The sequence below is a fragment of the Schistocerca serialis genome, chromosome 4 (assembly GCF_023864345.2).
Source record: "Schistocerca serialis cubense isolate TAMUIC-IGC-003099 chromosome 4, iqSchSeri2.2, whole genome shotgun sequence".
NCBI lineage: Eukaryota > Metazoa > Arthropoda > Insecta > Orthoptera > Acrididae > Schistocerca > Schistocerca serialis.
In genome coordinates, this window is record NC_064641.1 from 491106883 (window position 1) to 491121791 (window position 14909).

At 43.8% G+C, this 14909-nt stretch overlaps 1 protein-coding gene across 5 annotated transcripts in view; it reads right to left on the reverse strand.

The window, feature by feature from the left end:
• Window positions 1-14909, reverse strand: part of LOC126475206 (ninjurin-2-like) — a 148596-nt gene that overhangs the window by 66331 nt on the left and 67356 nt on the right. For all 5 annotated transcript variants that reach the window (XM_050102855.1, XM_050102857.1, XM_050102860.1 and 2 more), the window contains exon 2: window positions 767-940. In XM_050102855.1, coding sequence (XP_049958812.1) covers window positions 767-940 — 174 coding nt within the window. The remainder of the gene's footprint in view (window positions 1-766; window positions 941-14909) is intronic.

The window sequence follows — 14909 nt, forward strand, 5'->3', positions numbered from 1 at the left end:
GCATAAAGAATTTGTTCCTCCAGGACGAAATGCCAACCAAGTGTTTTACAAAGATTTCCCTGCAAGGCTCGGAAAAGGATGAATCGACTCAGACCGGACATAATGGACAAGTGGATACTGCATCATGACAACGTCCCATGTCACATGCTCACGTCCATCGCGGAATTTTTGACCTCAAAAGGTATTCCTATTGTTCCATAGTCCTCGTGTTCACCTGATCCGAGTCCCTATGGCTTTTTTTTCCCGAAACTGAAAAGTGACTTAAAAGGACAGCATTTTCATACTCTGGAGAACGTTCAAAAGAATGAGACCGACATGTTAAAGGTCCCAACACTTGAAGTCCTCAACGCTGCTACCAAGACTGGGAACAACGACTTGCCGCTGTATAGCTGCTGAAGAGAATTGCTTTGAAGGGGACAACACCACTGCTTGAAAAAAATAAAAACTTTGGTAGATGAAAAATCAGTTTCACAGTTTTCTCACACTTGGTAATGCAACAGTTATGTTTTGCTGTCTTTAGTTTGATGCATCGAAAGGAATTAACCTGCCACGCATCCTAGTGATATTGAAAATTAGTGTCGACACCTGAATCGAGCGCACGGCTGCTGGAGAATCACTGAACTGGCTGGCAGGAGAAGCACAAAGGAAGAAGAAAAAATAGAATCGTTACAAAACGAATAGCGTGTGTGAGAGAGACGCTAAGTGCTACTCAGGAACAGGTGCTCTCTACAGAAGCCACGTGGAAACGTTGGGACACGGTGCTCACCTGGAGGACGATGGAGGTGGAGATGAGCCCGACCATGAGCGAGTAGAACTCGTGCTTGCTCCCCGCCTGCAGGACGTACTTCAGCTGGCTGGCATTGGCAGTCAGCAGAGCGATGTCCAGCATGCCCTGCGCGATCGTCTTCTTCGTCGCATACCGGTTGGCGTCCAGCGTTTTCTGCAACACAGAAACCAGCACACTCGCTACGTTTAGTGTGACTTGCAACCTAGTGCAAGCCTTGTAGAAATAAGAAATACCAACAGCAGCCGTACTTTTTATAAAGTATGTTAATTACGAGACCAGTTTCGATACTATATCAGTGTAAACTTGGGGCCCTTATTCAAGTTGAAACGTGATACTCAACCCTCGGTGCATTAGGATATGTGCTATGTCTGTTCGCTGATCTCATTGATTTTTATTTAGCGATGTCTGTACTCCAATCAGTTGTTCGATTGCTGGAGTGCGCACATCATGAAAACAGAAATCCATGAGAACAGTGCGTACTTGTCCTAATGTGCTGAGGGATGGATGTCGCCATTCAGTTTGCGTACGGCCCTGAAGATGGCACTAACGCAGTGTCGAAACTGGTCGCATGATTAATATATTTTATAAGAAGCATGGCTGTTGGTATTCCTAATCCCTCCAAGTTTATTACCAGCCGCAGTCCCAGGTCCACGTCTGTGATGGGTCATATAAATTTAGTGCAAGCCATTCTGGCGGACGCTGTTTCAGTTGGCTTTGTGTCAGCTGTGTGAAGTTTATTTGTTTATTGTGACTGTGGTATCAGTAGAGAGTAGTGTCGTCGTTGTTGCGGGTAACCAGTCATTCTTCCCACGCTCCTCACCTGTAACTGAAACGGAAAGAAACCTAAACAACCGAGGTGTGTCTACAAAATTTCGGGACTACTGCTGTAAAAAAAAAAAAAAAAAAAAAATGCGGCAAAACAAAATAACACCTCTTATACAAACCAAGGTCAGAACTATAATGATTTGCTACAGACACCAGAGATGCGGCCGGCCGCGGTGGCCGAGCGGTTCTAGGCGCTTCAGTCCTACGGTCGCAGGTTCGAATCCTGCCTCGGGTGTGGATGTGTCTAATGTCCTTAGGTTAGTTAGGTTTAAGTAGTTCTAGGGGACTGATGACCTCAGATGTTAAGTCCCATAGTGCTCAGAGCCATTTGAACCAGAGATGCTGCATTCGATTGAGAAATTTCACGCTTCACAGCTATTGCTCGTTCATCTTTGGCGCATGCTTGTTTTGTGACAGCATCAGTCCCGATGTTCTACAGTCACACCTCGTAGTGGAAAAAAAGGTACCTCAGTTAACTTTTCATCGAGTTTAAGGGAACAGCTATAGAAACACATGCAAACAAAATTAATTTCGCTTGTCTGAGTATACCGACAGCATATCTGCCTCAGAAACGGTCAGCACACGAGTTCACGTATCGGCACTGCGGCACATAACTTTTTTAAAAATATTCTACAGATAGTGCTCTGTAGCATCAACATATTCAGTGTGAAGCTTTTTTGGATGTAGTGTGAAATCTTGATTCTTGCCAAATTTCATGATTCTAGGTCAACTGGACGTACGCTGTAGATTTCGATGAGTGAGTTTGCGAGTGTCTAAATGTGTGACATAAATGGCCGAACCTTTTGATTGCACTGACTTAGAAGCTTCACATTTTACGTCGCCAAGGGACCACATACCTTAATACGTGACATAAATTTCAATGTGATATGTCTACCGGTTCATGCGAAAATAGGATTTTGAACAGTCAGTCTGACAGACAACAAAGTGATCCCACAAGGGTTCCGTTTTTCATACTGAGGCACGGAACCATAACAACAAATTTGAAACTGTTACACACGAAAAATTGGCAGTTTATTACACCTTGAAATATTTTTAGGGGCGAGGCAGAATAGAGAGTGCTGAATGCAATCGTAAAGTGGGCATTATTGCTGTCAACATGAAGTACGGTCGGAGAATGAAACAAGTTTGTTTCCGAACAGACACCCTGCACAAACCGGCGACATTTACACTGTTGTCTATATACTTTCAGTGGAATACAGATTACAAGATAAACATTGGTAAGAAATCAAACGAAATACAATTACTCTGTAACGAGCCACTGGAGTCCATGGGTACCATACAGCAAAATACTCAGAAAATATCCCAGAACAACATCCAAAACTTTGTAGTTGGAGTTCCAATTCACCCACAAGGCAGCCAGGAACAATCTGGAAAGCTTGTAAGGGTGTTGCAGAGTAGGTTGAGCTGAGTAATAGTAGTTAAGGAGGAAAAAATTCGATTCGTTGCGCTTATTAACGTTGAGGTTAGCCAGTTAGGCCGCTGGGTGAGCAAATACACTCCTGGAAATGGAAAAAAGAACACATTGACACCGGTGTGTCAGACCCACCATACTTGCTCCGGACACTGCGAGAGGGCTGTACAAGCAATGATCACACGCACGGCACAGCGGACACACCAGGAACCGCGGTGTTGGCCGTCGAATGGCGCTAGCTGCGCACCATTTGTGCACCGCCGCCGTCAGTGTCAGCCAGTTTGCCGTGGCATACGGAGCTCCATCGCAGTCTTTAACACTGGTAGCATGCCGCGACAGCGTGGACGTGAACCGTATGTGCAGTTGACGGACTTTGAGCGAGGGCGTATAGTGGGCATGCGGGAGGCCGGGTGGACGTACTGCCGAATTGCTCAACACGTGGGGCGTGAGGTCTCCACAGTACATCGATGTTGTCGCCAGTGGTCGGCGGAAGGTGCACGTGCCCGTCGACCTGGGACCGGACCGCAGCGACGCACGGATGCACGCCAAGACCGTAGGATCCTACGCAGTGCCGTAGGGGACCGCACCGCCACTTCCCAGCAAATTAGGGACACTGTTGCTCCTGGGGTATCGGCGAGGACCATTCGCAACCGTCTCCATGAAGCTGGGCTATGGTCCCGCACACCGTTAGGCCGTCTTCCGCTCACGCCCCAACATCGTGCAGCCCGCCTCCAGTGGTGTCGCGACAGGCGCGAATGGAGGGACGAATGGAGACGTGTCGTCTTCAGCGATGAGAGTCGCTTCTGCCTTGGTGCCAATGATGGTCGTATGCGCGTTTGGCGCCATGCAGGTGAGCGCCACAATCAGGACTGCATACGACCGAGGCACACAGGGCCAACACCCGGCATCATGGTGTGGGGAGCGATCTCCTACACTGGCCGTACACCACTGGTGATCGTCGAGGGGACACTGAATAGTGCACGGTACATCCAAACCGTCATCGAACCCATCGTTCTACCATTCCTAGACCGGCAAGGGAACTTGCTGTTCCAACAGGACAATGCACGTCCGCATGTATCCCGTGCCACCCAACGTGCTCTAGAAGGTGTAAGTCAACTACCCTGGCCAGCAAGATCTCCGGATCTGTCCCCCATTGAGCATGTTTGGGACTGGATGAAGCGTCGTCTCACGCGGTCTGCACGTCCAGCACGAACGCTGGTCCAACTGAGGCGCCAGGTGGAAATGGCATGGCAAGCCGTTCCACAGGACTACATCCAGCATCTCTACGATCGTCTCCATGGGAGAATAGCAGCCTGCATTGCTGCGAAAGGTGGATATACACTGTACTAGTGCCGACATTGTGCATGCTCTGTTGCCTGTGTCTATGTGCCTGTGGTTCTGTCAGTGTGATCATGTGATGTATCTGACCCCAGGAATGTGTCAATAAAGTTTCCCCTTCCTGGGACAATGAATTCACGGTGTTCTTATTTCAATTTCCAGGAGTGTACAAGCGGTCCGCCAGAGACGCTGTCGCCCAATGTGTTCCTCGTTTGGTCTCCTAAAACTGAACAAAACAGCGATACAAAAATTTTACATAGGGGAGAGTAAGGGCCGAAGCCGAGCCAAAGGCTAAGCAGTCTATGAGCTATCATCTACGCTCTACAACTGATACTAAATGTGCATGGCAGGGCGCTTGAATTTGCGCGCGCAACGTCGTTATTGGCTAACTTCAATGCTAATTGACACGGAAACGGCGTAACGTATCGAATTTTTTTTTATTAACAATTCTTTCTCAACACAACCTACACTGTGACAGACAAATTTTTCACGCTGTATAACGTGGGCAGAACTGCCTTCTAGAATTACGTTGGACTCTTCCTTAAATTCTGGTGGCATCTCCTCGTTAAGATCTACGTACTGGGTTCCCTTAGCTGTGAAGATTTTCAGCCAATCGCATACCAGAACCGACACTGTATAGGCTCCTATTATGATTTAGTGATCTCCAAAAGTCAAGGAGTGTGCCTTGGCTCCACTTTCTGAAGCCTTCTTACCGACAACAGCAAGCTAAGTTTCACATGGTTGCGGAGTGATAATTAGGGGCATGCGAGTGACTACCGAAGACTCCCCAGAGGGGGATCTGGCTAGCGCAGGAGGAGCTGCCGGAGAAGCAAACTCTTTCCGAGCACCATACAATGGCCGCTCTGTGGGGCGCATTTGCATGGAACCTCAGCAGATAAGCCGCCGCTTCCCCATGCAGGAAACTGTAAATTAAAGCTGCCGGTTTATAGCACGTACTTTGAACAGGGTGCACCAAAAACAGCGCTCTATTCTCATGTTGCAGAAACGTCTAGAAAATTGTGACACCTGATAAATGGAGTACCCGGGTACAAGGACGGTATTTTCTAGAGCTGCATGTGCAAGTGATATTTTTGCTTCCCTGAACGTACACGTAAGCAATATCTACATTTATTTGCATATGTGTGATCTCTTGTGTTTCGGACATGTCCTCTCGGAAATGCCCCACATAAAGACAGCAAACCCAAGTTCGTCTAATAGTCTAGCACAACGCCCGATTGCAGTCGATGTTAGAATTTCTACTTCATTTCGTCATGTATATGCATGGCTGTAGTATCAAGAATGGTGCCTGTTCTTTCGACGCCATTATGTAAATATAGATGACTTGACGGCCATTAATATCATTTCTGTGCAGATGCACTCTGTTTCACGAACTCTCGTGGGAACTGGCGTGAGGCTGCGAGCAATCAGTGTGGTGGAAAGTGGGTGATGCGTAAGTAGTGTGCAACAAGTTGGGAATTTTGGTTTGACAGGAGGGTTGCTCAGGTAGCCGAAGCGATTAAGGTTACCGCTCACGTAAAGTGGCAAATCCGGGACCGAGTTCCGATACGGTTGTAAGACGTGTATATTTCTATTGTCTATTGCCAAGCCACAATTTATGAAAGAGGTTTATATTTTATTAATAGGATTAAGTAGGAATAATTAATATTTGTCATGTTGGAAATAATTGTGGTAGCAGGGAATGTCTGCACCAAAGTATTGTTGGCAAGAAAGACCGCACATTGATATAATTTTAAAAAGGGCGGGAGAGACAGCGTATGGATACATTTTAAGAAAAGAGCGGTAAACATTTTGTAATGGTAGTAGGGATTGTCTGCACCAGAAAGCATTGTTGGCAGGAAAGACCGCACTTTAGCGTTCGTAGGAAGTCAGTAGTAAGCGAGGTGTGAAGCGAGTCGGTAGCAGGTCTGAAGCGAGAGATGAGAGGAGCGGTGCGTCTGCGAACCACCTGCTATGATTTGCAAAAGATTATAAACGGATGTACAGAGACATCAGCTAACTATTATCATAAGAGGAACTAATATTATTGAATTATTTTTTTGAGAAACTCACGACTAGTGAAGGTATGTTTGCGCAATGCTAGTTGTAAGATTATCGTAAAAAGTATGTCCCATTTGAACGTTTTTAAAATCATTTCATTCAGAATATAATTAATTTTTGCCAGCAATATTGCATCACTGATTGTAATCCATCCCAAAAACCATCAACGTAAAACTTTGCAAAATTTTATTGTTGTCAAGAAAAAGTTTAACTGTGAATTACTTAACGTCAGTCAAATTAATTAAAGAATAACGTCAGCTTTGCTATTAAAGAATAACGTCAGCTTTGATAATAAATACAGCCACTTAGTATGACAGCCCACCAGCAGCTAATAGAGTATAGTAAAACAGAGTAAGTATACTCGTGTCGCAGTTCGATGTAGCAGTCAGATGGCTATCCAGTAACAGTAAAAAAGGTAAGGAACAGTTTTGGGTTATTGCAGGTAAAGACTGAGGGCCACGATGACGACACGTTCTGTGTTTCGTCGAAATAATCAGAAAAATCACTTTTACTAAGCAGCAATTAAATTAGTATGCGAAGATTGAGAAAGAGAATTAATTTAAAAGGGAAGATTTCATTTGTTATTATTAAGCAAGAGGTAGAAATCCTAAGGGAAGGTTTCATAGGTTATTGTAGAAGGGAAGGTTGCGTAACAAAAGAGATATAGAGGAGACGGGAAGGTTTCACGGTAAAAAATTTCACTTGTCACCACTTAATTCATTTCAATGCCCGACTGCTGGGAATGACAGAATTTCTATTTCATTTCATCATCTACATTTATATCTATTCTCCGCAGTCCGGCTTATGGAGTATGAAGGAGGACACTGCATGTAATGCACTTCTTTACTGTTACAATCGCGAATGGTGCGCGAGAAGATATACTGCTGGTAACGTTTCATGTGATCTCGAGTCTCTCTCATTTCATTTTCGCAGCCTTTTCGCGAGACTTATGTAGGAGGAAACAAAATTTTGATTGTCCTTTCGACGAACGAACGCTCTCATAATTACAACTGTAAACCCGATCTTCATGGACAACGCCTGTAGCGTGCAGGCCACTTTTGCGCTTACCAATGGAAATCCAGAGGAAACGCGGTGCTCTTCTTTTGATTTGCTCTGTTTTCTTTATCAGTCCTGCCACGTAACAATCCCAGACTGAGAAGGAATACTCAAGTGCCGGTCGAAGGGGAGACCAGGACAAAACGTCCATCGGGGCAGAACGATCGTGCTTAATTACTGGCCAGTTACTAGTGCCATCCAGTGAAGAATTCGCGTTTTAAGTCTTCACATGAGGCTATGTTCAAAGCTATGATTTAGTTTCGCAGCGTGTTCTGCCACAAGATTTACAGGAGCAAATGTCGTTTTATGCACTGTCGATCTAATTTCTAAATCTATAATCGTCTATGTCAGATTTTATGTCCCTGAAGTCAGTCACAATCGGAGTTTAAGGCATTAAACAGGGCAGTTACATCCTCTTTATTACGAACATTACAGATGGCGGTCTCCCGTACCACTGTGTTTCCTGTAGGATGTGGACCTGGAGCAAAATATCACGTAGGATGGATCATTACACGACTTAGGGATCATCCGAGGCATGCCCGAAAAGTAATTACCGTTTTGGAAAATACGCACAAAAAGATTTTTTTCAAACCAAAATTTTTTTCCAAGAAAGGTTATTCCTTACACTATTTTCCTACATAGTTTCCAACACTGTTCACACATTTTTCATTGCCTAAAATCAAATTTTCTATGCTCTCTTCATAGAAACATGCCGCCAGTGAAGACAGTCACTGCTGAACAGCGGTTTTTGCGTCATCATCGCTGTCAAAGCGGCTTCTTCCAAAATCACTCTTCAGTTTCAAGAACCAGCGATAGTCAAAATGAACGAGATCGAGACAGTAGGGCTCCCAGCCGAATTGTTGATAAAGGGTAGGATGGCACCAGCAAAACAAGGACGTGCGTTGTCATGAAACAACACAATGCCTTAATTGGGCATTCCACGCATTTAGATTTGAATTGCGCGCCGAATTGTTTTTCAGTGTTTCACACTATTGTGACGCATTGCCGGTTTCACCTTTAGGAAGGAACTCAACAAGCTGAATGCCCCGTCTTTCCCACAACACAGTGCACATGACTTTTAGGCTGACAACGATGTTTTCAAATTGGTTTTTTGGGGGATCGTGAGCGTCTCCCCTCCATTGACTGTTGTTTTGATTCTGGAGTGAAATGACAAATCCGTTTCATCATCGGTCACAAATCTGTCTAATAATTCATCTTCTTCGTCACTGTATTGGGTAATAAATGTCAAACTTCGTTTTATGAACATCCGTAAGCATTTTCTTCACCCAACGGGAAAGCAATTTGCGAAAATTTATGCGATTTGAGACAATCTCGGGCAAAACAGTTCCTGAAATTTGTAGAAACTTATCACAAAGCATTCTTATTGTGAACCGTCTGTTTTCACGAATTATCTCATTCTCTACCTCAACCAAACCATCACTGACAACAGAATGCCACCCACTCCGTACTTCGTCCATCACTGAATTGTCTCACCCACTTTTCAACCATTCCATTAGTCATTAAATTTTCACCATAAATCTCTACAAGTTGATGATGAATTTCAGCTGACTTAACACTCTTTGCATTCAAAAACTGTATTACAGAACACACTTCACAGTCGGTGGGCTCAGATACTATCTTACGCATTTTGAATGATCGCTAACTAAGTTAAACACAACACAGCACGGCTGTAGTGGCGTCAGTGGGAAGACAATGAACCAGGCAGATGAGCGCGGATGTGTGGAACTGCTACACTAGTGCTGCGGAGGCGGTGGAACGAAAGGGTACTTACTTTTCGGACATGCCTCGTCTTACCCTGTTACTGAGTTATTACTTATTTATACTTACGTATTTTTATTTATTTTAGTTCATTTACCGGTATGTACATATATTGGTTTGACTATTTATTGATATATTTATTTCTTCAGTTGCACCGGACTCGCTACTGAATTGTAAGGTATACTTGTTAATTTTCTCCTAAAAATTATTGTTGTTATTTTATTGATATATTTATTTGCATATTCAGTTGTGTGAAAACTGATTGTCAAATCTGGACCACTGAAAATATGAACAACGCCATTAAAGCAGTTCAAAACTGAATTCCCGTAAAAACAACAAGCAGAAATTTTGGTTTCTCTAGAACGGCGCTGAAAAGAAGAGTAACGGGAAATATTACATCTGCTATGCTTGACAAAAAAGTTTTGCGAAATTATAAACCTGTGTTGACACAATGGCAAGAGGAAGAACTAATTAACCATATCTTGGATATGGAAACAGGATTTTATGGTCTAACTACAAGAGATCTGCACTATCTAGCATTTCTATTAACAGTGACAAATGCTATCCACATACCTGTGCCCTTCGGTGCAGTTACAACGCACAAAGGAGGAACTAGATAGTTTGAGGAGGGTGAAGGTTGCTAGGGAATCGGAACCGGCAGTTGGCAAGAAGGCAACTAGGAGGAGGAGGGATTCAGACAGTTGTAGTTTGCGTATATGCAATAGATTTGACCAACTGTCAGAGTTGAGCGGAGAGGAGCCTCTTGTAGCTGTAGGTGTAGGAAACATGCAACAGTCCTCAGCAGTTTGGATGTCTGAGTTAGTTGCAAAGTCTAACAGAAAGAAGAAGGTTCTGCTGCTAGGTGGTTCACATGGTAGAGGTGCGGGCCAGTAGTTGCAGGAAGTGTTGGGAAGTGAGTACCAGGTCACCAGCATTGTGGAACCAAGCGCAGGGTTTGAATGACGTCATCTGACAGGTATACCCGCTTAAATGGCGCCTCTCTAACTAAGAAATCACCTTCAGAGGAGGTCAGGTATCCAGTTAGAGAAGGAATTAGAATATTTCATCAGAATATAAGAGGTATTGTAGATAAAGTTAGTGAACTGCTTATAGATGTTGACTGTGACATTATTGGTATATCAGAGCACCACTTAAATAATTTTAAACTCAGAGGCTTCCTTTACCAAGATGCAGATTAGCTAGCTGTTTTTCAAGGAGCTCCTTTCGGAGTGGGGGAGTGGCCATGTACATAAAAGAAAGTATTCCGTTTGAGTCCATTATCACGTCACAGCACTGAACAGATATTTGAATGTTGCGTAGTGGCAGTTGAATTTAGTGAAACTAAACTTCTAATTGTTGTCGTTTATAGAACGCCTGACTCGGACTTCAAGAGAGTTTCTGCTCAAGCTAGAGAGAGTTCTTGGTTCACTTTATAGGAAGTACCAAAAATTAGTTGTATGTGGTGACTTCAATATTAATTTTGTATGTGATTGTGCAAGAAAAAGGATGTTGGTAGATCTCCTAAACTCATATGATCTGATGCAGAACGTGTTTTTTTCCAACCAGGGTGTAGAGGAACAGTAGCACAGCCATAGACAATATTTTTATTCATTCTTCATTATTAGATGGGCATTCTGTTAGTAAAAGGGTGAATGACCTTTCAGATCATGATGCACAAATTTTAACACTAAAAGGCTTTTGTACTTAAACAAATGTCACATATAACTCCAAACTATGTAGGAAAGATTATCCATCGGCAATAGAGTGTTTTCTAAACCTCGTTAAGGAACAAGAGTAGCAGGATGTTTATAGCGCCTGTAATGGTTCATTATTTCCGTGACCATTACAGCACTCCAACCCCAGTTCTCGATACCAGTAATATCGTACTACTTTTCTGCGAAGTAACAGACATTTTTGTGACAATATTCACATTTGGTTTTATTAATGCATAGGTACTCCGATGTATCGATATATTACAGTGATATGGTTCTTGTGTGTATTAATTTCTGTACTTACTTGTAACCGTTTTGGCGCGAATGCGCACAGAGCAGTCTTTGTTTCACTTTGCAGAAGTTAAGTTGTTATTTCGCTTTGTAAAAGAACAGTCAAGTCTTGTGTTTGGTTAAAGTGGAAATTAAATATATGAAGATTGATAAAAACTGTTTTCTTGATGATGTGACAATTAAGAAGAAGTATATGTGAATTTACAAGAAGTTTAATAAAAATGTGGATCCTGAGCACCAAGTCAAAAATTATTTCTACCATACCATTGTTCTGATCTGGGATTGTTTGATCATTAAGAATTTCCTGAAAAACGCATTTGTTAGGTCTTTAAATATTGCTAAAATACAGATCTGGACCTTCTAGCAGTCAAAGTGGAATCACCCTAGAATCAACAAGATGAGCCATAACAACTTCGACGAAATCTACTTGGGAATCCATTCAAGATAAGTGCCAAAATTAATGACTTTTTTTTACAGTGACTTATAATTTCCATTCTGACGATACCATCCACAGTCAATAACTTTATTGTTGTCCGATAAAGCGAACATATGCTGCGTGAGCAACATTATTAATCTGATTTCTAACCTACTTTGCAAGTGGTGGTATTGCTTGACGCCGATAACATAGATGACAAATGTAATGCTTTCCTTAACCATATCTTGGATATGGAAACAGGATTTTATGGTCTGACTACAAGAGATCTGCGCTATCTAGCATTATGGGGAAGCAAACCAAAGACTGCGATTTATTGGCGGACCACTTAGAAATGCAACAGGTCTTCTAAAGACACTAATTATACTACGCTTGTCCGTGCTCTTCTGGAATATTGCTGTGCGGTGTGGGATCCGCATCAGATAGGACAGATAGAAGACATCGAAGAAGTTCAAAGAGGGGCAGCTCATTTTGCATTATCGCGAAATTGGGAAGAGAGTGCTATGGATGTGAGGTGCGAATTGGGATGCTGATTTTCGTTGCGACAGGATCTTCTAATGAAATTTCAGTCACAAACCTTCTCCATAGAGAGTGAAAAATGTTTTTTTGGCACCCACCTACAAAAAGAGAAATGATCATGCTGATAAAATAAGAGAAATCAGAGCTCGCACGAAAAGATTGAAGTATTCTTTCTCCGTGTGCTGTTTCAGTGTGGAACGGTAGAGAAATAGCTTGAAGATAGTTTGAAGAAACTTCTGCCAGGCAATTAATTGTGAATTGCACAGTAATCATGTATATGTATTCCCAAAATGAAACGACGTATGTGTTACGAAGAGGATGAGGTGTGCTACAGTCGGACTAGCAAAAAATGGTTCATATGGCTCTGAGCACTATGGGACTTAATATCTGAGGCCATCAGTCCCCTAGAACTTACAACTACTTAAACCTAACTAAACTAAGGACATCACACACATCCATGCCCGAGGCAGGATTCGAACCTGCGACGTAGCGGTCGCGCAGTTCCAGACTGAAGCGCCTAGAACCACTCGGCCACTTTGGCCGCCCTCGGACTAGCAGTCCAAAGAAAAATACTTCAGTGGAGGAAAAAATAAAGGAGGAGGATCAACAGAAAAAGCAACCTAGACGTAACAATAGACAATGACGTGCAAACAAATCTTATGGGTCTTTGCGGAAAAGAAGGGGAACCAAAGAAGATGAGACGCCCATGTGTGCAGAAGAGTTCTCAGAGTGACGATGATGATGACGATGGTAACACAGAGTGTATTTACCGTATGCAATCATGTTTGCGTTCTGTAAGCGGCACGGTTGGTTTATACACACATCAAAAAAGTTTTGCGTCACCTCGGTTCCGAGAGTTCCGGAACCTGTACAGAAAATTGGAATAGAGATCAACATAAAAATCATTTCCGCCCGTTTTATTGCTCATGAAAACCACACATTGAATATTGTACCACCATACAGCAAGACCTTCAGGGATGGTGGTCCAGATTGCTGTACACACCGCTGCCTCTAATACCTAGTAGCACGTCTTCTTGCATTGATGCATGCCTGTACTTGTCATAGTGTACTACCCACAAGTTCATCAAAGAACTGTTGGTCCAGATTGTCCCACGCCTCAACGGCGATTCGACGTAGGTCCCTCAGAGTGGTTGGTGATTCACATCGTCCATAAACAGCCCTTTTCAATTTATCGCAGGCATGTTCGATAGGGTTCATCTCTGGGGAACGTGCTGACCACTCTAGTCGACAATGTCGTTACCCTGAAGGAAGTCATTCACAAGATGTGTACAATGGGGGCGCAAATTGTCACCCATGAAGAGGAATGCCTGACCAATATGCTGCCGATATCGTTGCACTATCAGTCGGAGGATGACATTCAGGTATCGTACAGACGTTACGGCGCCTTCCATGAGCACTGACGGCATACGTCGCCCCACATAATGCCACCCCAAAACATCAGGGTACATCCACCCTGTTGTACTCGCTGGCCGGGTTGCCTCCAAACACGTCTCGACGATTGTCTGGTTGAAGGCATATGCGATGTCATCGGTGAAGAGAACGTGACGCCAATCCTGAGCGGTCCATTCGGCATGTTGTTGCGCCCATCTGCACCACGCTGCATGGTGTCGTGGTTGCAAAGACGGACCTCGCCATGGGCGTCGGGAGTGAAGTTGCGCATCTTGCAGCCTTTGCGCACAGTTTGAGTCGTAACACGACGTCCTGTGGCTGCACGAAAAGTATTAGTCAACATGGTGGCGTTGCTGTCAGGATTCCTCCGAGCCATAATCCGTAGGTAGCTGTCATCCACTGCATTAGTAGCCCTTGAGCGGCCTGAGCGAAGCATGTCATCGACAGTTCCTGTCTCCCTGTATCTCCTCCGTGTCAGAACATCACCACCTTGGTTCACTCAGAGACGCCTGGACACTTCTAAATGGTTCAAATGGCTCTGAGCACTATGGGACTTAACATTTGAGGTCATCAGTCCCCTAGAACTTAGAACTACTTAAACCTAACTAACCTAAGGACATCACACACGTCCATGCCCGAGACAGGATTCGAACCTGCGACCGTAGCAGTCGCGCGGTTCCGGACTGAAGCGCCTAGAACCCCTCGGTCACAGTGGCCGGCTCGTAGCGTATGTATGAACTTCCTTCACAGTCAGTCTGTCCTTATTGGAACCTCATACGATTGAACGCAGTTTAATAACATTGGTTATAAGATTTATGTGAAGTGTCGCATTGGAGGACAGATGACGTGAGCAAGAACTCCCCTAGTAAAATTAGATTTGACCCGATTTTTATGTGCTTATTCTTCCTTTAATTACTTCGCATATTTCCCCTTGGCCTATTTGAATGGAATGATTACGCTGTTTCCATCAGAGGACAACCAACCAACCATTATAATGTTTTTATACCAATAACATTGCCACGTATAACAAGGAATCAAGCACCAGTTCCGATAGCAGGATTGTCAAGAAGAACGAACACTTCAACACTGAAAGTACAGACGAAGCTGATTCAAATGGCTCTGAGCACTATGAGACTCAACTGCTGAGGTCATTAGTCCCCTAGAACTTAGAACTAGTTAAACCTAACTAACCTAAGGACATCACAAATATCCATGCCCGAGGCAGGATTCGAACCTGCGACCGTAGCGGTCTTGCGGTTCCAGACTGCA